The sequence below is a fragment of the Mercenaria mercenaria genome, chromosome 3 (assembly GCF_021730395.1).
Source record: "Mercenaria mercenaria strain notata chromosome 3, MADL_Memer_1, whole genome shotgun sequence".
In the NCBI taxonomy this organism is placed as follows: Eukaryota; Metazoa; Mollusca; class Bivalvia; order Venerida; family Veneridae; genus Mercenaria; species Mercenaria mercenaria.
The window spans coordinates 51328275-51351844 of record NC_069363.1 but is presented as its reverse complement, the minus strand read 5'-3'; the positions used below and the strand labels follow the sequence as shown (position 1 = coordinate 51351844).

Here is a 23570-nt window from a genome sequence, read left to right as displayed (position 1 = left end):
GATCCATGCTGTCGCTTATGCTATTGGAATTGGAGAAACTGTTAGCGAACAGCATGGATCCTGACCAGACTGCACGGATGCGCAGGCTGGTCTGGATCCATGCTGGTCGCAAAGCCACTATGTTGGTTTTCCCATGGCGCGGCTCATATGTTGATTTACTGGCAAATAAACGTTTACCATGCTATTTCCGTAAATCAAATATATATATATAGTATTATATACTTTTCCATAATGTTCTTGATTAGTATTTTTTTAATATACACCAAAACTTACTCAAAGGACAACTTCTTCGTTTCCTTTTAGGTTGTTTAAGAACAAATTATGTTGTATTAAGATATCAGTTGCGTTAAGATACCACTCTTTGCCCTTCCTTTAGGTCGTCTCTTCATGCAAGTTGTACTGTTTACATGCACGTTCCAAAGGCTAAAATGTGAATAGATGTAGATTGCTACTACCAATACAACAAAACTGAAAACTGCTTAGAGTTTCAAAGGTAAGTAGATCAATTTAAATACTCTCCATTTATATCAAAGAAAGCAGCTTCTAAATGGCTCGTGAAAGACTGACAAGCAGTCACGCCCAAATTTCATTTGAAACTGATTTTTTATTGACATCGTAAATCATTAATTATCCCTTTTATGTGGCGCATTTACATAGAATTACGTAAATTAGTATTTGTTTTTTTTATTAAGATCTTGAATATTCAATTAAACTTGAACGGAACACTATAATAATTATAATGCGTTTTGTCTTCTCGCTGTATTATACTTGACATATTAGGTGGAAATAATATGAAATGTTACTTGCTTGGTTGTTCGTTTGTTTGGCGGGGAAGCATTTCAGTTTCTATGGTGCCTCCAAGTTTACTGGATTTCTTTACGTTTCCGAACATAGGCCAGTATAAATAAACTTAACCTTTAGCCTGCTGGCGGTGAGTAATTTTGCCTTTGCAACCAGCGCAGTCCAAGATCAGCCTGCATGTCCGTTCGCTATTCAGTCAGTAAAGTTTCAGTGAATACCCCTTTGAATAATAAGTGGTTCTGCCAACATTGAATAATGGACCAGTCCATTATAGAAATTTAGCAAGGTAAAGGTTAATATATTTTTATTTTACAGACGCCGCACTCGTGAACCCGACTATGAAGACTTGTAATCTAGTCTGTCTATAAAGTAATTTCGAATAACAAACATTTTGAAGAGTACTGTCCATTCGGAAAACTTTGGTTAGTGTACGTTCCACTTACTGTATATCATAACATGAAACATACTAAATACCGCCCAAAACTGCATCAAAACTCAGCTATCATTTCATCATGTCTTTTGACTCACACAATTATCAATAATTTAAAAAACAATTTTGCTACTTTTCCCAAATGTATCTTTCCATTTTTCATTGCCAGATGATCCATAATTATAAACGTTTACGCACTCTTAGCATCACACGCAGTTACACCGAGATATTCATTTAAGTTCTCTACCTTCTTCTATCTTGCCTGAATATCTAATGGTTTTAAATGACGTGCTTTTTTCAACTACATGCTGAGTTCTATGAAACTTCCTTTGAATTTACTACTAAAATTTTATAAAATATTCAAAAAGGGGTGCACGAATTATCTTCATGTACCGGTCAAATGATTTTTCACTGATTAATGCCCTTATTCAACAATAAACTATAGCGCAATCCTTGTACGGAGTATTCCTCACTAACCACTTGCTGATCTTCGGATGCTTCAGTCCCAAGAGCACATCTTTTGTGTGCTTTTTCTCAACAACTACAAGCGGGAGTTGTAAGAAACTTCTTCTGAATCTGAACTACTAAGATGTGGTATATGCCCAGTCGATTAAAACGCTTTTTGTGCTTTTAATATGCAGTAATCATACTTTGGGGAGCATCCATCGGTTATTCCGATATTTATGACAAACGACATGCGCCTTACAAATTTAACACCTAATATACCCTCTTAGGTTCCTACTGGTATTTTAATCCCATCCCGCATGTTAATATATATATTTTGTTTGCGTTGTAATTTTTGTATAACTGGATAATAAAAAAGATTCTTATTTTGTTGTTTTCCCAATATTTGCATTAACCTCTCTATTTCAGGCTTTAACGTTTTGGAAAAGCGAGGAAAAGCGTATTGTTAATGACTATAGAAATCTGAAAATACTATCCAAGTTCAATAAGTCTCGCAATATAACAATTTTGATAACCATTAAGGTTTACCTATCTAGGAGGCAAGCAGTCAGAAAAATTCACAAATGAATATCACCTTCTAACGAAAGAGTTGTTCCCCTTTTGACTTCTAAAACATGCTAATCTTACAAACAGAACAACATACTGTTTTGCCCAATACTGTAAGCATTTCGTATTTCGGTGGCAGAAAAAGCATATCTCATGATTTTCCGAGACACTCTTGAGAGCAAGAGAGACAAAATCAATTTCACTGACCGTAAAACTGTCACTTATCCTAATAAATGAATTGAAAACTACGTAGCCTCTTGTGTTTCTGTTACAAACTCTGGCGACAAAAATCAAGAGTTAGGGTTTATAAATAATCCTGATCAAATTGGTTTGATTTTTACTGAGATTTTCTTTCTTTTCTCTTATCATCGCTGAAAAATGAAAAGAAATACTTGCAAAGGAATAATTATGTTAAAAGGTATCCGATTATAAAGACACATGTACACATACATGTACCAACCAAATTGAAAGTACATATACATGTTCCTGTTCCCTACCTCTCCCAGATCAGAGAAGCTGAGGGGATTAAGTAGTTTATGTCATATACATTTTGTGATTTCTCCGAGGAAAAATATGTAGAAAATATATTGGATGTAAATCCTCCTCGCCTAATAAAGTATCAGTAGCCGCCCAAAAAAGGTTCACTAGCTATATTGTACTCTGTAAGGAATTATACTCCGACTAATTGTAATTGTTTCATTAAAGTAATAGCTATTATAATATAGGTGTAACTACCATTATTTTTTTCTCTCATAACCAACTAATAAGTATATGCCGATTTACATCAGTTTAATTGTAATGTCTAACAGCAAACCAACATTTCCTCGAAATAATTTACAACACACCAGAAGTGTTTGTAGGGTAAACAGTCATGATATTCGTCAATTTATTTGATGAAAAGTATGCAAGGTTTCTTCAGGCCCAGTTCGTACAAGGTCGACATGATTGGACATTGGACTGGATATATATCTGAGTCAATATAACAAGCCGTGTCTAGACATTTCTATCTTTTAGCACGATCACTATATTAACTAACACGAAGGCTGTCCTGGGAATACATTTTATTCGGACTATATCGTTGTTTTGATTGGACAAAATAAAGGTGTTTTATAACCATAAGACACTACTTTAAACTAAAGTGTGCATTTTTTCCTTAATTCAGATTAACAACACCCAAACTATCCAGTTTTTGAAAATATTTTTATGAATACTTCTATTATGTCCAAGTCATCACTGAAAATCATTTTCAAGTAAGGTTATTGTCACAGCTTAGATTTTTCACCAAGGTCATTTTGAAAATTGTTTGTAGGAGAGCTGGAAATATTTATTCTAACAGTAAAAGTTACACTCAAAAGGCAAGACAGCCATCTATATATAAAGCTCAACATAGGAAATGTGGAAATGTATGCTTTGGGCTAGGGGATGTGTACATATATATACAAATAAAAGTGTCCATCTAGAGTCCACTCTACCATATTGAAAGTCATAGTAATTTTTATTCATTCTCTAAATAATTACGTCTGTGATGTTTCTGGTTATAACCAGATAAGGTCCCTGATAAAAATGATCAGGTTTTACCAGCTTGTTTCATGGACTGTATATTACATTATCATTTTCGATTTTTAATACCGGGAAAGGATTTTTGTATTCTACATCTTGTATATTTTCGTTTTGTAACACACTAGCTGTACCAAAAATTAAGAAATTTAACACTGAGAACAAATCTGTTTGAAGTATTCTTTGATTTTTAATTTTGTATACCAGTTCTAATAATTTTAACATCGTTAAAATGTGATAAAAACATATAAAATAACATATAACATAAGTCATTTTAACATTATACATTTGATATAGATATGCACCTCTTCTTCTAAAATAAACATTCTGAAGAAGATTTCCACGTACTGAACTGTTGATTTTTGTCAACTAATGTAAATCGTTCATAAATGCTTCTGTAGTAAATGATTAAATATCTATAATTAAACAACTTGGTCGCAGTTCCACCACAATAAAACTAACTCTTTCTTTATGACCTGATAGAGAGATACTATAGAAGCGCATGTGTATATGTAGAGACTTCAACAGTACAATACGAACGTGTTTGTTGGAGACATTCATTGCATGAGTTACACGATGTTTGCACTTCACAGAGGCAGTTATTAAGTATTTTATCTAATTCTCATGAATATTTTAGCGACAGCAGACGACAGGAGTTAAATCGATACCAGGTCATACATTCCGATACCGGATCTTTGTGAACGACAATAAACCTGACCACAATAAAATATGTTTTAAACCAATAGTACAGAGTTATTAGGCTGCTTAAAAATATAAACAGTAATTCATTTCCGTAATACAAAAATATTTACTGAGTTTGTTTATGACTTCTGCTGAAGTAAACATTTTAATTTATAGTTTGGTTTAATCATATTTTATTGCTAATCTTTTACAAGATGATATATCAATAATCGTACATGTACAAGCAAACATTTAGCAAATGGGCCGGGCCACAAGTTCTTGCAACATCACGAAACGGCACTTTCCATTTTGTAGATACCAATTAGTAGAAAAAGTTTGAAACCTTGTGTAGTCGCTTTCAAACAGTGACCGTTAGCTGAACCAGATTAATGGTGAAGTTTTCTGTTTGTAATTACATGTGGATGATTATCACCTTTTAATTATAAACAGGTGAAAGCAATACTGGGGTATGAAAATGAAACAGCTGGTGGCAATGTTCTGTTTCTAATTCATGATCATAGTATATACACAAAGTTGGAATGATTCCAGACAATAGATCCAATTCATTAATATTGCCTTTAAGTTGGATAATCCGTATGGTACATGTATGTCGTCGGTTAGAAGACTTTGGAAAGGATTATCATTGAAGACTCACTCTTGGAAGATGAACTTATACAGAAGGAGACTACGGATCGTTGGCTATGATACAATACCAAACATGTCCAGAGGAAATAAAAATATTAATGCAATGTACCATACACTTATTGGGGGATATTTAAAACTATTTAACACGAGTAATATATTCAAACATGATTATAATATACACGCCGATCTTATAATCAAAAGTTCTAAGATGTATCATCAAAGTTGTTTCGCCTGTTTTCAGTTCTAAGCCATCGTTTTTATATTTACCTTGACATTAACTATGACATGAAAACTATTATTTATGGAGACGCTTTTGGCATTCATGGTTATGCATTCAGAATAAATCTGTCTTTCTGAATTACCAGACAAGACAGACTAGTAATAACCGTCTAACTGACACAAAGAAATACGTGACTTGCCAAAACTTCTGTCTGAATTATGAAACCAAGATCCTCAATAAGATAAAATGCGGATAACAAAATCGAACTTTACCATTCCTTAGATAAATCTGTCTGAAACTATAGACGACTGATGGTATGGATGAAGTTTTAATCAACTGCTTAGTATAAAATCGTTGTCCCAGTACGACCACTTGGCGTTAAACATTACATCTTTCTCTGATAAACTTTTTAAGCAAACCTTCCCTAGTAATATCAATATCAGGCTAGATGTCCATAATATTATTACCATACACCTCTCTCCAATCAGTTCTAGAGCGGTCGATAGCCGCGGGATTGTTTGATTGTTGGAGTTTAGGCCAAATTTCTTCGTCATGTTTCGTTTAAGAATCATGTAACTTTTTTGTACTTCTTCCGTTTTCTGTACAATGGTGGGGACCCTGTTGTCGTTTTCATATCTAGTTTTGAACCGATTTGAATCTAGTTTTTGTCCTGTATGATATCTTCGAAGAAGACGTTTATCGTCGGCTTCTTCATTTGTATATACACACAAATGTATACTTTATTTGCTGCAGAAGAGCTCAACCTTTCCTGTGTCTAAAAGTTTTTTTGTTTATTTTTTTTTCACTTAAAGAACACTATTGTTTGTAGTATTTCTAGTTAATGCTTAAAAAAGGCAAGCGTTACTCCCTACAAACACTGAAATTTCGTTTTCCATTTTCGTCATTTTGTAATAGTTCGAAGCTTTGAAAGATTTGATAATTCAATATTTCCAGAAGATACAATTACGGATGATCGACACTGCGTCTCGAAATGTTTCTATTGTGCAAGCTATTTTCTCACAGGTATTCAACTGACGAAATTATAGTAGAGGTCAGAACAGTTTTTAAAAGCTTTATATACATCAGCAAGACCTACATTATTGTAATTGGTAAAAAATATTGTTGCGATGTGTATCCCTTATATGCTTCCAGTGTAGCACTGGAAGCAATTTCATTTCAGATGTGTACATTTATAGTTTACGTTATCAATATTATTTGTCAATAACACTCCAGGAATTGATATAAAATGTATAAAACATCTGTCTGACTATAAATCACAAACTATTAAGACTGAGGTGCGATCAATAGCCACACAGTTTCGGTATTAATGTTTCTTCCTTTTACAGTTATATTTTTAAATGTTATAATCTACATTTACCGTATACTTGTTTTAGTATTTCTAGTTAATGCTTAAAAAAGGCAAGCGTTACTCCCTAAAAACACTGAAATTTCGTTTTCCATTTTCGTCCTTGACAATTCAATGAAATGTTATCTTTTAAATTCCAATTGTATTTATTTGACCTTTTTGGACAATGAAACAGTTATGAAAAGTATTCTATCAGGCTAAAGGTTATTTAACAGCTTGGTGAAAGGGAAATACACCAAATGTCGCAACTGTACTGTTGTTTTACAAAATTAATTAATGTAAAAATTCACTCAATAAAATGATCATAGTAACTTCAATTACCAATAAGAATAACTTGAAATAACAAGTATTTAGTATGTTTGCTTTCAACGTTACTTTATAACAAAGGGATACATTACATGAATCTGAAGATTTCATGCTCTTGTAAATATAAAAAAATAATGTCCAAAGTGAAAAAGTTCCAATATAACAGGGTTATTTTAATAGTAGCTCGGTCTGGGGTGCTGTTCGGTCTCAGAAAATTTCACAGTTCACTTCGATTACCTTTTTCTTTTTAAAACACAAATCATTATAATAGAATACATTTAAATTAATGGGGATTTATCAGTAAAATGTGTATGACGTCGGAAACATTCTTCTTTTAAAAACCATACTTTAATTCACACATTAAATTATTCCTGACACAATCAGATCACTGCAATTACTTACAAACTGTAGTACTGGTGCAAGTTTCATTCATATTTGAAACGTTTTCTGCTGTACTGTCTATTGTGTATAGTACATAACATAAATGTCTTAATGACAGACATGGGATTGTCATCAAGGATGAGTCAATTGACACGCCGGTTATCTAATCCATTTGATCTTAATGAAAATGTTATGCCCTGAAAGGATACAATATTGATTTGGACATTGTAATATCTTTAATTTAGACTGTATAACATTCAATAAGATAAGCATTGAAACAAACGACTGAGCCTTACTTTGAAACAGGCGATGTTCATTTATAATCTTAAAGTACATATCTAACAAATGAAATTCGAAAAAACCTGACCTTATGCACATTCCATCTTATGAATTAGTTTCAAACATCATCAAGTGTTTTACTGTATGTCGTTGATATAAACTGGAGTGTCCAATTTTTTAAAAAGGCAAGTTAACCTGATAAAGGTATGATTATATCAAGATAACCCATAAAAATAATTATGTAACATGTTGTTGCAACAGCCAGTCTGAAAAATAATGTTTGTATGATAAGCATGTAGTATTTAGTACGCAGACACTGATTTGGAAACATCCTGTTTAAAGGTTCTATCTACATTAGTACACAAACGATAGATTAGATGTTTGCATATTCTAATTTACCCAAAAGATACGTCAAATGCATAAATTCGTCTGATTTACATCAATTTGTTTGTACAACAATCTTGAATCATTTTTCAAAGATACTCCTCCTCACACCAAAATATTCATCTTATCTGTTTCGGTTTGTTTAGACAGTTTGTGTTACTGATGCTTATGTTTCCAATAGTAAGGTTAAAGTGTACATCCTTCATTTTCACAAAATTGACACTAACGAGTTTGATTATAGATACATATTAACCTTTACCCTGATAAATTTCCTAAATGGACTGGTCTATCATTCAATTTGGGCAGTAACATTTACTATTTGAAGGGGTGTTCACTGAAAATTTACTGACTGAATAGCGAACAATGCAGACCATGATCAGCCTGCATGGATCTTGGTCTGCACTGGTCGCAAAGGCAAAACCACTTGCCGCCAGCAGGCTGAAGGTTAACCATAATTATGATGTTGCCCATAGTGATTGCTTTATTAACATCAGCTGTTAATCAGCAAAAAGGCCTTGGATTAAGCTTCAAAGGAGTATGCACGGTTAATGAAATAGTTGTCTACTGATTAACAGAGTAAAAATGATAACAAACAAATTGGGCTACCTGTGTATATGTAAGTATTTGGCATGTTGAAGCATAGTTTCGTTTAATTACCTACTCAAAAATGTGAATTACTTACCACAAATACTCAGCTATTAAAGAATTTGTTTCCCTAAAGTACGAATTGCGTATCAGAATTCATATTACGATAGATATGTGTCAAATCCGCGTTAATATTGACAACATACCTGAGGAATGTAAGGTCATCTGTACAGTCACTTAGAGGTTAATTTTTACAGTCAGTAGTAGATCTCAAAGGCATTGATAAAAAATGTATTTGACGTTAATTATCGTAGACGTTTATCCCTTTAGTATGGCTTTTTATTATGTAAAGAAGTTTAACACAGATACTTGTGATCGTTTCATGCAAACATAGATTGTATTGTGAACGTTACTGCAGGATCTGTCAATGTCATTTCTTGTCATCGTTTTGGATTGTTTGTGTCATAGGAACCATACTTGTTGCCATTGCAACAATATAAAAAGACACTCATATTTTGAATATTAACACCAATTAAGTAAATTTATGTTCTCTTATGAAATAAATTGTTTTAATTTTGGTGAGTATCGTCTTGTCTAACATAACGCATCACTGCTAATCCGCACCTGTATTTGTATTTATAGTCGTATCAGTTCAAATACTAGTCTAACAAGTTTTAATCCCACGGGATTTTCATGGGCAAATTTAGTGCAGTGACAAGTACATTCTTTATCGGAAATCCGTAGAGGACAGATCGTTTACAAAAATTTAAAGAAGATTACGACGGAAAACTGCAGCGCTACTGTTTTGAGAATTCACAATTGAGATGAGTATACATTATATATTTTCTTTAGATATCTGCGCTTATAATTTTGATTGCTGAACTTTTTGTTTATACGGCATTTGAATATGTCCTCTGGAAAGTAATGGAGACACGTGTCATCGTACAATCAGCAAGATATTGGCTATTTGGTTTTATTCAATCACTGACTGAATCAGTCTGAAGTGAATTTTAGTTATAAAAAAAAAATAAATAAATAAATAAAAATAAAAAATAAAAAAAATAAAATTAACAGACATAGTGAGCTGACAAACACTCACAGGTAAAACATGGGTGTGGTCGAGCGTTCTTTTTGTTTGCATGTACATACGCAAAAATGCAGTACGTTAGTTCCTGTACATTATTCTCGGTCATTATTATTTATGGACTTTAATCATATGTACAATTCATGTACTGGTTTCACCCGAGGTGTAGTGAGGTTTATGCATTTCAAACGTACATTGTTGCGGAAATATTTTGTAACATGATTTGTATCGCTAGGATTAATCAAAGAATTTTGCTTTGTAGCCTAATATAATTAAAAAAAAATCACAAACTTTTAAGTCATTAAATCAAATAGAAATATACATTTGGTTGTTTCTTACCAATTGTCAAAATTATACGTTAAATATCTTGCTTCAAATGATAAAAAACATGCTGCATAGTCTAGTTACAGCTTAACAGATCCGATGAGAAAGGAGCGACATACAATTAATTGGTTCCATTCCGTTTTCAACAGTATTTCAGTCAGATGGTTAAAGTGTTCGTAGAGACTGCACATGGGAAAATTGGTATGTAATAAGGTAATGTAAGCTTACGCTTTTTACGTGTCCAGGAACGAAATTGGCTATATTAACTTGATTAGCTATACTGGCAAGAGAGCGTTCCAGTTGGGTTCGTACCATGGAATGAAACATTAACAGCTGACAAGAAAGATACGTGTATATTGGATGTTTTCATAATGTAACATATTGGTTAGCTGCTGTTTGTTAGATATCGAAAGAAATGTAAGATATATTTTCATTTTATACATCACTAGGGTAACCTAGATCTCAACTGTTGTAATGTATAACAGTAAATGGTAAGTGATGCTTATGAAAATTAATAACATACTGTCACAATTCTAAGTCGTAGAAATATTTCTTAAAGCACGAAAGCGTCATGTTTAAATCAAATAATTCACGGATTTATAGATATATTTATTAATTCATTGTAATGAATTACAAAGCTCTTTCAGAACTGTTAAACAATATAATCCGGACATGTTCGAAGTAAGGTAGATGTGCTTTTCATACTTAAGTCTGGTTACTGTTTCTGAGAGTATTTTACATAAGAATAAAATCCAGCAAAACAACGAAACTTATGGAGAACGGTGCTATAGAAATAAAAACACAAACATTCTGAGCTAAATGGAATAAGCCACACTATACTTGGGAGTGCCACGAGTGATTTCCATGAACCAAGTTAATCGAACCGAATCTGCTAATACTTTGCATGGTTCCGTTCTGCAAAAGATTATCATATACAAGGACTAATATAAATTAATACAGATTATTGTTATATTTTGAACATATTCAGCTTTAAATGTATTTCTTAATGACTAAAATATGGATTTGGGTTATCAATTTTGTTACACGCTAATGAAATGCATACACATTAATTTTAGACGCAGTTCTAGCCTATACGATTTGATGCGGATTATCCATTACGTCAACAACTGTAACACCAGCATTAACACGGTCAATCTCTGGTATAAGGGACTGCAGAAAACTAATGTCGTCAACCGGCTATTCTCCTAATGTCTTTAAACAGTTTAGCTATAGGAGCGGCGTGGCATGGTCGGGATCGGCAGCTATTGGGGCACCTTGTGTTGAAAGGTAACTGCTGTACCTGGTTAATTTTATTAGATCCGATTTATCTAGGTCCGTTGTAGCATTACTTAACTGCCTGCATGTAAAAGAATAAGTTATAAAAATGCATTGATATGGAAAACGAAATAATCAAGAAATATCGAAAATAGGTGTAAAACAGAATTGAATCAATTATGAGAATAATGTTAATAATAATAATAATAATCATAATAACAATAATGATATGAATAATAATTTCAATAATATGAATGCAAAGAAGACGTCACATGAAACTGTCCAAGCATATTCTGTTTATGACGTAACAAGTCAGTGGCAGTAAGACTCTTCTAATTGAAAGTCTTATGGCTATTGGTTTCCTATTCGTCCGCCTGTCCTTCCGTTCGTCTGACGTTCGTTCAAAATAAATAGATAATACATTTCGACTGAAACCTCAGCAAAAGGTTTCATGATGACCCTAGCTTATAGTAATCGAACTATTGGATAATATGTACATGTACCTGAATGACATTGTAACATTTAAAGATATACAATATGTAAAATATTCAGCGAGTTTCATAGATTTTGATACATCTTAAAAATTAAGGTACATAGCAAAAGGTAATTTCTAGCTCTAGACTTTTAACTGTTTGTCAATGACCTGCTGTACCTATTGAGTAAACGTGTATTCACTGCATACCTCGTTTTGGCGAATTTTATTTTCATAAAATGTTGAGTGGCCCTCAATACACGTAATGTGCATTTCGGTATGACATATTGTAAATCTATTAGTACTAAAATCTAAAATGCATTACATTCGTTGAAATCTATAGTTATCATCTTATATCATAGAGATCGGTGAGAGCATCTTGTCACGTTTCTCATTAGTGCGAAGTACTAGAACCTACAATTTCCTATTAGGTCTGGTATGTTCTGCTCTTATTTTCATAGTTTTCTGCACCTTCGCGCTGCTATGTTGCTTCCAGGCATTTTAGCTGGAGCTTTGTCTTTCATATTTTTTCATCATTTTCATATATACCATGCTATATATTTACAATATGCCATAATTTTCATTTGAAAATTTACAATAAAGTCACGGCCTTATCCCACATAATTTTGTTTTGTTTTTGCTATATTACTTGGTACATTTACCTTTGTCATAGAACCGATGAACTCCCTTATGCAGTCAGACCCGTACTGTAGACAGCCTCCATAAAATATAACCTGCTTACTATGGTCACACGTCACCTGTCTTGCGAAAATATATGTTATCACAAATACCGGCATTTTTCAGTCCCCAAGGGAGGTTCTGCAGCCGGGTTTGACTGTATATATATATATATATATATAAATACCCTAGCACCCACCAATAAATTAAGTAAATTTATGTTCTCTTATGAAATAAATTGTTTTAATTTTGGTGAGTATCGTCTTGTCTAACATAACGCATCACTGCTAATCCGCACCTGTATTTGTATTTATAGTCGTATCAGTTCAAATACTAGTCTAACAAGTTTTAATCCCACGGGATTTTCATGGGCAAATTTAGTGCAGTGACAAGTACATTCTTTATCGGAAATCCGTAGAGGACAGATCGTTTACAAAAATTCCCTCCCACCCTTCCCATTACAGTAACTTTGTTGTTTTTTAACATATTTCTGCCGTCAAGTTTAATCTGTTTCAGGGTCACAATGGTGAATCATACTGCTGAACCCTGCCACAAAATGTACTGCTGCACCAAACATGTCACGCCGCTTCTGTAATCTATGGTATATTAGAGAATAAACTCTACAGTGTGTGTGTATAAACTCAATTTTGCTAGTACGCTTCTGTTGGTACATTTAAACATCATGGAACAATACGGTTGAATGAAACCGGCTTGATTTTTAACTGCATGTATTCATTTATAAACATTCCGAATGTTACTATCTTTTTCTTTTGGTACTTTGTTTGTTGTTTTTGTTAAATTTGGTTTGAATTTAAGCACGAAGATAACATGAATTAGTGCGGGTTTATTACACAAAGCGATAGCATGCAGGTTCGCCAAATTCTGGCATTGTATTTGCAGAAGATGGTCTTAATGTCATTATTCTGTAAAAAAACAAACAAACATAATTGAAATATTTTTGTAGGACATCGTTTTGTACATCGATTTATAATTCGATGACAGCTCATGAACATTACCCAGTTTTTCGTGTTGTTTTTGTTCTGTTTGGTACATTTATTTTATCTGCTAGAAACATTGATGATAGTAAATACTCGGAAAGCAGGGGGTGGAGAGAGCCTTTTCGCTGGTCAGAGCCTCGGATTCTCCCTACCTCCCCCTCTTATATAAAATATCATAAAAAATAGAAAAGAGTTAGGGTTGGGGCAGCCGGCTCGCAGCATACGATTAACCTGTCTTTCTGGGTAGTTTTTGGATGAAATTAAAACAAAAAATAATAATTATAATAATAATAATGCGTAAAGATTAAGATAACATGACAAGTATTTGTCATATTACATATGAATTGTCCATTCTGTATTCTGTCTTACTGCATATGTTCATAAATAGTCCGGTATATTTTATGTTTCTTTCGGCATATTGATTGCTTAAGTACATGCATATTTGGAAAGAATTATGATATTTCTGTCTATATATATTTCGAAGACGTTCTATTGATGCATTGTGTTATTGGGATATTGATTGTATATGACAGTAGTTAACCACCATCTTTGAAACCAGTTTAAGTTGTTTGTTTGGTATTAGTTATATAGTAAAGGAAAGAAATAAGGCGTGTATGCGTATATAAACTGATTTTATTAGTAAACATACATTATTTGCATTGATCTGATTTCATCAATTTAGAATTTTTATTGTCGTGACTTAAATGGCGCTTACAAATTGTAATCTTTATTCGGGGTACAGTAAAGAAAGTCTTCTGTATTAAAATGTTTGGCTCAAGTCAATTCTAATTTCATTTTAATTTTTGTCCGTGTTGTGAGCAATATTTAGTGATCCACAAAATATTTTATTCTTGTATACTACGGCAGTATCAAAATAAAAGCTCACTTGTCTAGGTTGACCTTCTCGTATCTGCAACCTCGCGCTCGGTTGGTCATCTCTTATTATTGGTGTTATTGGGCGGGCGCTCTTTAACCGTTAGAGGGGGCCTTGTACCATGTGGTCGGCCATTCACCTGGTCCATGGATTGACTGTGTCTTATATAAACAGGGTTGTTCAACTTATCGGCCATACGATTATTAGTGATCAGTCGAAAGTTGCATTTGTTATATGTACGTGTAGGTCCGTACATATTTTTATAATTTGTGGATCACTTTGCTACAAACCTCTAACACATGGGTTATGTTGAAACAGACATGTAAATCCCCCCTGTTTTCTTACGTTTCCAGTCTGCTGGTTAGCTCAGTCAATCGCTTGGATGGATTATATTATTATTGTAGCATAATTTGCTATAACCATTCCCTCGCACGGTCCGTTTGTTCATATATTACATTGAAACAATTTTTTCAATATTTTAATTTTTTGTGCGTTTGTTTGCTGAAGACTTTCTTGACTTACATCAGATTTTATTTTGATCTTGGTGTTATGTTTCATTTTGCATTTACTTAATCTAGGAAGAATATTTTTGTTGATATATCATCTTATATCATAGAGATCGGTGAGAGCATCTTTGTCACGTTTCTCATTAGTGCGAAGTACTAGAACCTACAATTTCCTATAGGTCTGGTATGTTCTGCTCTTATTTTCATAGTTTTCTGCACCTTCGCGCTGCTATGTTGCTTCCAGGCATTTTAGCTGGAGCTTTGTCTTTCATATTTTTTCATCATTTTCATATATACCATGCTATATATTTACAATATGCCATAATTTTCATTTGAAAATTTACAATAAAGTCACGGCCTTATCCCACATAATTTTGTTTTGTTTTTGCTATATTACTTGGTACATTTACCTTTGTCATAGAACCGATGAACTCCCTTATGCAGTCAGACCCGTACTGTAGACAGCCTCCATAAAATATAACCTGCTTACTATGGTCACACGTCACCTGTCTTGCGAAAATATATGTTATCACAAATACCGGCATTTTTCAGTCCCCAAGGGAGGTTCTGCAGCCGGGTTTGACTGTATATATATATATATATATATATAAATACCCTAGCACCCACCAATAAATTAATGTACTTTTCATGAAAAACATCTTGCATTTATAAGGTTTTCGCGGGATCACTTTTCGTCTGTCGGGCCGGTTGACTGATAGATTGGCAGACCATTCTTCATCTCTATTTCTACCGGTGAAGGGACTACTGAAAATACTTTAACAATCGGTATGATAAGTTATTATCATTTTGATAAGCAAACTATCTCAGAGATCATCAAAAGTCAACCAGTTAGAAGGTGGACACGCTAGAAATTGCACGAAGGAAGTCTTCTTGTGAAAAACTACTAAACATATTTCACACTGCATTTTCCAAAAAAGAAAAAAAGAAAGAAGCTTTACATGTAGATCTTATCTTTAAGATATTACCTATTCTGATATGAAAAAAAAACATTGGTCTCGAACAAAATATTCTGAAACTCAAAATACCATCTGTCTACAAAACATAAGTATTCTTATATAGGAACTATTTATGGAAGAAACAATAACTTTATCACGATGATCTTGTGTTTGAAAAGGTTATCAAAATGTATTAAACCCATGATCAGGCGTTCCTTGTCATGGGATTATCACAATATTCCTCTAAGAACTGTAAGTTTTTCCCGTTAAAATACATCTCTATTTTTCCGAGACTTCCTCCAAGGACAAAATCAATTTTGCCAACCATTAAACTGTCTCATATCTTGATTAATGAAGAGGATACTACGTATCCCTTGATGGTTCCGCTATAATATGTAACACAAGGACAAAAGGTCAGGCATAAGGAAAGACTAAGGACACAGATCAGATTGTTTTGATTTTTATTGTACTTAGAAGATCTCCTATATTTTTTACAAATAAAAAGAAGGTATGTTGTAGTCAATAAAAGAAAGAGAAGGTATTTCACTCCCGTTTATATCTCTGCATTCCAATAATTTCAGACGTGCATTACTTGTACTGAAGCGGTACATGGACTCTTGACACAACTCTTTTGTGGTTTGAATATGCCTCCTTCCGATAGTTTTAGGACGCCTCACTGGAATGTGCACAAGCGTAGGTTATGCGTTCTGTCACTACACTTCTGAAACTACTGACAGAACAAAACAAAACAAAGTATTGTACTGTTTCTGCGGCGGAAGCAACAAAACGACACAATACATAATAGTAAATTTTGGCAAAAGAAACAACAAAAAATAAGACATAAATATATCTTTTTTTTTCTGAAATACATGTACTGAAATATAACATATGATTTACAGAAAGCGTATCAGCAGGCACTATTTTGATTAAAGACATATGCCTTGCTCTCAATAACAAAAAAAAAGTTGAATATTGCTTTCTTTGATCTTTGCAAGCAGACACACGACTTTGACAAATTTCGTTGTTAAGCTCCTTTGCCAAGCTGCAATCAACATCATTAGTCAGAGATATAAATGGAAGCACAGAACGTGCCATTATATTTCTATCTGCTTCAAATATTCGGTGCAGAAAACAATTTAATAACAGTATAGTTGCCAAGAAAAGCAATATTCTTAGAAACAACATTATGTGCAAGCGTATTAATTCAAAATGCTGCAATAATTTCAAAACTTTACTTGGGTGGTTATGATGTTGTCTGTTTTTTTCCCGAAGTGATGGGTTCGGTCCCCTGTGGAGTCATAATGACAAAGATTTTGTTTCCCCAGAAAGCAGACTAACCCGAGATATATTAAGCATGAAGAGTAATCTCATATTATTATATTGTCTAAGATTATTCTGTTACTCGACGCAAATATAGGTATTTAAGACATTTGTACACGTCGAATAGCCGTATCGCATCAAATCTGAATTTTTATTCATGCAAAAAAATCCTGTTTAACACAAAGCGGAGTGATCACCACCCCATAAACAATTAGCATAGAACCCTATCAGAAATTCGTATGATATTTATGTTTGTTTTATTACTTCAATAACGATATTGTTGTTATGTTTATTATTATATCTTTATTATCACGTATAGCTTACTTAATCTGTCGTAATTCGCCAAGTGTTTATTGTTTAAAGATGCATTTCTCTCTTGGAATGCACACGTACATCATTAACCCGTACATGAAAACTTTTCTATGAAACGAAGTGCCAAAAAATCACTTGAAATGTTCTTCTCGACCTTTTCATGTCTTCGATCTCCTTTAAAAAAGTGAAGTTTCTGTAATTACCCATGACTTTAATAAATCTATGGATATGGCCGTTTTCAATTTTTTTCTAAAACACTGGGCGAATTAAAATTGTAAACTTTGGCTGATCGGTAACTCATTCCACATTACAACCGAATTTCCGGCTCTTGAAATGTTCTTGAAATTTCATCTTCTTTTTGTTGCGGGCCTACTTCGTGATGAATGGCTTTATGTCTGTCTTTGGTGTGCTCTGTGCTTCCGGGAAATCTTTACGTTTTGCTTTTTTTTCATCTGATCTTTTTCAATCGTATCAATTACTACAATTCAACTCTGATTACGTACTTCCAGAATTTTTCTGGGATGTAGTTTCTTTTTACAAATCTCCGGATTTTATCGCACAAATATTTCCTTGATCAACTAAGTACAATCTTTATCAAAGAATTTCAAATTTATTTTCGAAGCAGGAGTCGAATTGTGTATAACATGATATACCTGTTTCCTCTTCATGAACGTCAATCTTTCAGAGCTGAATATTATATTTTGTATATCATAGAAACCTGAAAATTGATAAATCATCTCTGAGAACTGTTTAGTTAAAGGTTAAATGTTAAACGCGTTGTTTGGGTTTTAGCATTTACAAACAAGGCTTGAACATGAACAGGCTCAATCAAACCGAACCAGCAACATTATCGCTTTTGTCGTGTTGAGCGACCTGTGGAGTTTACACTTTTACTATTTGAGTCACGCCATGAGAAAACCAACACAGTGGGTTTGCGACCTGCATGGATCCAGACCAGCCTGCGCATCCGCGCAGTCTGGTCAGGATCCATGCTGTTCGCTTTTAAAGCCTACTGCAATTAGAGAAAGCGTTAGCGAACAGCATGGATCCTGACCAGACTGCGCGGATGCGCAGGCTGGTCTGGATCCATGCTGGTTGCAAAGCCACTATGTTGGTTTTCCCATGGCACGGCTCATTTTACGATTGTTCAACGATTAAGTATTAACAATAAATCAAATACTTATAAAGTCAAACATGTTCCTTTCAAACAGATAATAATTCCTTTTCACAGACGTGAAAATGAACATTATATTTTCACATCTGATAAATTTTTGGGAAGTTTCAAGACCACCCAGACCTATATATTATTATATATTATTACATTTATTATATATTATTTCCTGTATTTTGTATGGACCTTTTTTTTCCTGTCACAGTTGCTTACTGCATAATCATCTCAAATTCACACCACTGTCAGCTTGTATTACTACTCATTCAAAACTTTAGTTTTACTTCACAAAATACATCTTTCTCGCCCCATTTTTCCTATCAAACTGTCTAAAATGTATCCGCAATAAAATTTAATCAAAAGCCACTTTAATATAGATCCCTTCGGCCACTGTAATCAAATTAACTGTCTGCCATTATGCGACTAGGCCAGATGGCTCCTGCGTTGGTTCCTATAATACATGTTATACCCTGGTCACAAGAACGCTACGAGCTCGGCACGAGTAGGTTTTCAGTCGAATTTTGACAAACGTGTACGGCGTCCGTACGGACGTCGTTGACTCGTACGGGCCTCGTACGGATTATTTGAACTCGTAGAAGACTCGGGAACTCGACGACATCCTCTAAAGATCGTAAAGGGCCCGTAGGTACTGTGACCAGACGCTGCAATTGTACAGAGACCGTAAGGATTCTAAAATAAATTGGTGGTACTCGATTTTTTAAAACCGTACGGACATCGTACGTTTTTGTGACCGAGGTGTTAGTGGTTAGCCTTTACTTTTAAAAGACTAAGGAAATATATCGGCAGAAGCATATTTTCAAACAGAAAAAAACTTAAAACAAAATTTAGCAATCATTAAAGCTTTGGAATATTTTACTTTACCATTGCTCGTTAGGAAAAGTAATGTTGAAGCACAGATGCTTTCTTATCTAAGATTAAAAGTTATTACACTAGTAAATGAACATGTTTGTTGGTGACATTTATCACATCACAAAAACACTGTTTCTACATTACAGAGACTGTTATTAGACATTTTATCTAATTCTCATGAATATTTAAACCAAAGCAGACGACATTAGTCAGATCGATATACCAGTTCATGTACATTCCTACATTGGACCTCTATGAACGAAAAAAATGACAGCAACAAATCATATGAAAAACTGCTTGAAATTCAAGCGCTCTCTTTGACTACAGCAAAAATATTCAATAAAAAGCAATGCAGCGAAATTGTTAAATGCACGCAAACAAAGTAACTAACTTGGTGTTTGTATACAGGGAAAAGCTGAGAAACGACACAGTTGCAAACACATTCTAATTTTGTTACTGATTCAGAAAAGGTAAGGAAAAAGACCAAAAATCTTTTTAAAAAATACGAAGTCAAATTCTGCCGAACCAGATTAACCATATGTAAACTGCATTATTTGTAATTAGATGTTGATTGCCACTTATTAATTACAAACAGGTAAAGGCAATACAGGACTAGGAAAACGAAACAGCCGGTAGCAACGTTCTGTTCAACAATCATTATTACAGTATGAACACAGTGCGTTGGAATAATTCCAGACAATTGTTCAACGTCATCACCATTGCATTTAAGTTTTAAGTTTACAGTCATTTTAGCTTATTATGTAGGAGGGGTTGCAAGAAACATAATGCAGTTGAAGAGTCATCTATTTAACATCCAATTACTTGGTAAAGTTTAAAGCACTACCAGTAAGTTTTCAGTCTTACTCGGAAAGGTTGTTTGGTTTGTTCAAGAAACAATGCGTTGAATAAACACAAATGTACAATATACTTTACTCTTGCTGGTATATAGCAAACGAATATTGAAAAAAGATAAATACACCTTCATTTGTATGCCAACCATTTTTTTTTAAAAAGGAGAAGACGTTTATAAGACTTTCAGCCATTTTCTACGACCTCGTCCCAGATTACCATGATCTTTGCACTATGATATAAAAACAGTTTTTCTGAATGGTTTTGACATTCATAGATTTGCTGTCAAAATAAATGTCTGTCCAAAGTACCAGACATGACGCTCAAATAACAGGCCTGTAATTTATATAATTTGCAAATACTCTTCTGCCAAAACGACCGTTTGTTTGCTGAGAACAATATAGTAAGTAAGACGAAGTGCAAATAAAACTCATTCACAAAGTCGACATTATCCATAAATGTGTTTGAAAATTAAATCTACAAAATCCAAGATATTGATTGTAATATTCAAAACAAGTTTGCTCTACGTTGTAATTACCAAAAGTTGCAAACTCCAGGGAACTTTATCATCTGAAGTTTTATCACAAAGTGCCTTTAACAAATAGCTTCTTCAAGAAATTAACGTTGGTAGAATGTTAAATAACTGCAATACGATTGTTATGATACATATACAAACTGTGAATTTCCAAGCACATTCGAAAGATTATGCTGTGCGTCTTTAGATGACTTAATAATCATCCTAGAATATAAAAACAAAATAAAAAGTATAAATTTACACTGTTTTAAGGACAATAAACTGACATCAAGAATTCAAGGAAAGTTTGACAACAAACAAAATAAAATTCCTCTAGAACGCCGCACCTTTACTACAGAGAGCTGAATTTACTTTCACAATGAAAATAAAGCAAACGAACATCCACCAACAACGTTCATTTAAAAATACGAATAGAGACATTTTTCCTGTAAAATAATCATATTCAAAAATATAAATGAAATATCTGACTGATCTGGTCAATGTTTGTACAAATAAAACTATAATAAAAAAAAGAGAAATTTGTGCATGCCTATTTTAAAGAGCTGCTTTTTATCCCACTTTTTGGATTTTGCTGAAGATATCTTTTAACTCGGTTAATACTAAAATACCCATTTGAATACACTGCTTAACAAGGCGAAGGCAGAATATTGACAATATTTTGAAGTAATAAACATCAACTGATGTTAATGAAATATATAAGGAGAAGGTTCTTAATTTATGTAAATGTTAACATTGTATGTCGTATTTCAATGCAACTATGTTAAAAGAAAAGTAAATCAATTAATAAAGAACAAAAAATACATAGCAAAACATCTGTTCTATTTCTGATATTACGATTTTTGAATAAGAGCAATTTTATCCATCTGTTATTCTAGATTTTTGTTTTGTTTTATCTCAGTCGTAGAACATGCAAAAATAGTTCGTAGGATTATCTAATGTACAGAAATGTACTGCATTTCCCCTGCTATAAAAATACCTACCTTTGATATATCACTTCCTGTTGGGTTGTTGCTATTCCTTTAGGAATGTCAGTTTTGACATCATCATCATCATCATCATCATTATCCGACAAGGATGATCCTTTTAACTTTTCAAGTAACCTTTCCCTAGCGGTATCATCATCAGGCCAGATATCTATATTACTATATACTTCCCTTCCGTAAGTCCTCGAGTATACTACAGCCGCGTGCTTGTGTGAATGTTGGGGCTTTGGCCCAATGGTCACGTGATGTTTTGCAAAGGGATAATACATCCTTTTATACTTCCTAAATTTTGTGTATAGAATTGGTGACCCTGTTGCCGTTTTAAACTGTTTTGCGTCCTGCATTCTGTCCTGTATAAATTCTCTAAAGGACGTCTTTTTCGACTGCTTCTTCATTTGCTTATACATAATTTCTATTGCTGAAGAAACAGGTTACTGTAAAAAATGTAGGTCTCAAATATATATGCTTTATATTTATATCTGTTCACTTCAATACACTGTTTTCTTTTTTCTTTGTAGTAATTCCACGATTTTATCTAAGGATTAAATTATTTAATAATTCCAGGAAACAAAATGTCAGTTGAACCACACACATTCTCTAAAATTGCAATAAACTGCAATTATTCCTGCTAAAAGTTATTCAGTATATCTAAACTTTGCATTAAAACAATTTAACAGCTATGTATACATTAACAAATTATATTCTGTCTTATATATAGTAACAATATATATTTCTCCTCTAGATGAGATGTATATCCTTTAAATACTGTCAATGTGGCACTGGAACCGATTCTATTTCAGATGTGAACATAGTTCGCGTTATCAATATTCTTCGCCGGTAACCCTCGAGTGATTGATCTAGAAAAGTGTATTTAACATCTGGCAGAATATAAATCAAGAATCATGAAGACTGAGGTGCAATCGATCTTTTCATTTTTTTTCGATTGTTTCAATTTCGTAAATTTGTTTCCATTATTTTTTTTAATTATTTATCATTTTTATTATTTATTGTTCTTGTCTAGCGATATTGAATTCATTTCCATCAGTAAAACTTGCTTAATCTGTATTTCTATATTTGGTCCTTGAAAGTTAAAAAAATATGACGTATTATAAATGCATTTGTAGTACCTCGTCTGTTTGGAATTAGAACGGAATTTCAATGACATTTATCTGACCTTATCCTCCGAAAGATATGTAAAGTTACAATATCGTGGAACAATGCGCATGCGATATATTATATGTATCAAATTCATCTTGGTTTTATTAAGGCATTGACCTTCACGCTTAATAACACAACCGATGTAATTGAAATGCAATAATTGGTCAGAATAACCTTGAAATAGTCAACGTTAGAAATATTTGTTTTAATATTGATGTTACTGGCGTTTTATGCGCAGTCGATGCACAACACGAATCTAACTGATGTTTCTAGGAGGCTTCATCTAATTTATTACGCTCTAGAAATAGAAAGATGCCCCAAGAGGAAATATTCAATTAATATTTTACAGACCTATCCTACAGAAGTATTCAAAATAAATTATTTGAAGTGTTATGTATGCTTCTATATCATTATTACTCTTTGAGACAAAGCAATTATTTGTATGATTAGAAGTATGTTTAAAATGAAATTTAGCTATGTACAGCACCTCAAATCATGTTTAGTATTATTTGGTTTTAGATGGTTTTACAATTTACTTTAATTATTTTTGCTTCTAAACTAT

The 23570-nt window shown here is 33.2% G+C and overlaps 1 protein-coding gene and 1 long non-coding RNA gene across 9 annotated transcripts in view; one reads left to right on the top strand and one right to left on the bottom strand.

Annotated features, from left to right (window-relative positions):
* Positions 1 to 23570, bottom strand: part of LOC123525765 (uncharacterized) — a 238853-nt gene that overhangs the window by 98081 nt on the left and 117202 nt on the right. Inside the window, exon 1 of one of the 8 annotated variants that reach the window (XM_053538476.1) lies at positions 21848 to 22489. The exons of the other annotated variants lie outside the window; for them this stretch is intronic. Coding sequence (XP_053394451.1) covers positions 21848 to 22257 — 410 coding nt within the window. The 5' untranslated portion in view covers positions 22258 to 22489. Of the gene's footprint in view, positions 1 to 21847; positions 22490 to 23570 lie in introns of those variants that run through there. 8 annotated transcript variants of the gene reach the window in all.
* Positions 9959 to 12114, top strand: LOC128555631 (uncharacterized). Its single transcript, XR_008370219.1, has 3 exons — positions 9959 to 10267; positions 10702 to 10740; positions 11131 to 12114. It is a non-coding gene; the product is annotated as an uncharacterized LOC128555631 (long non-coding RNA).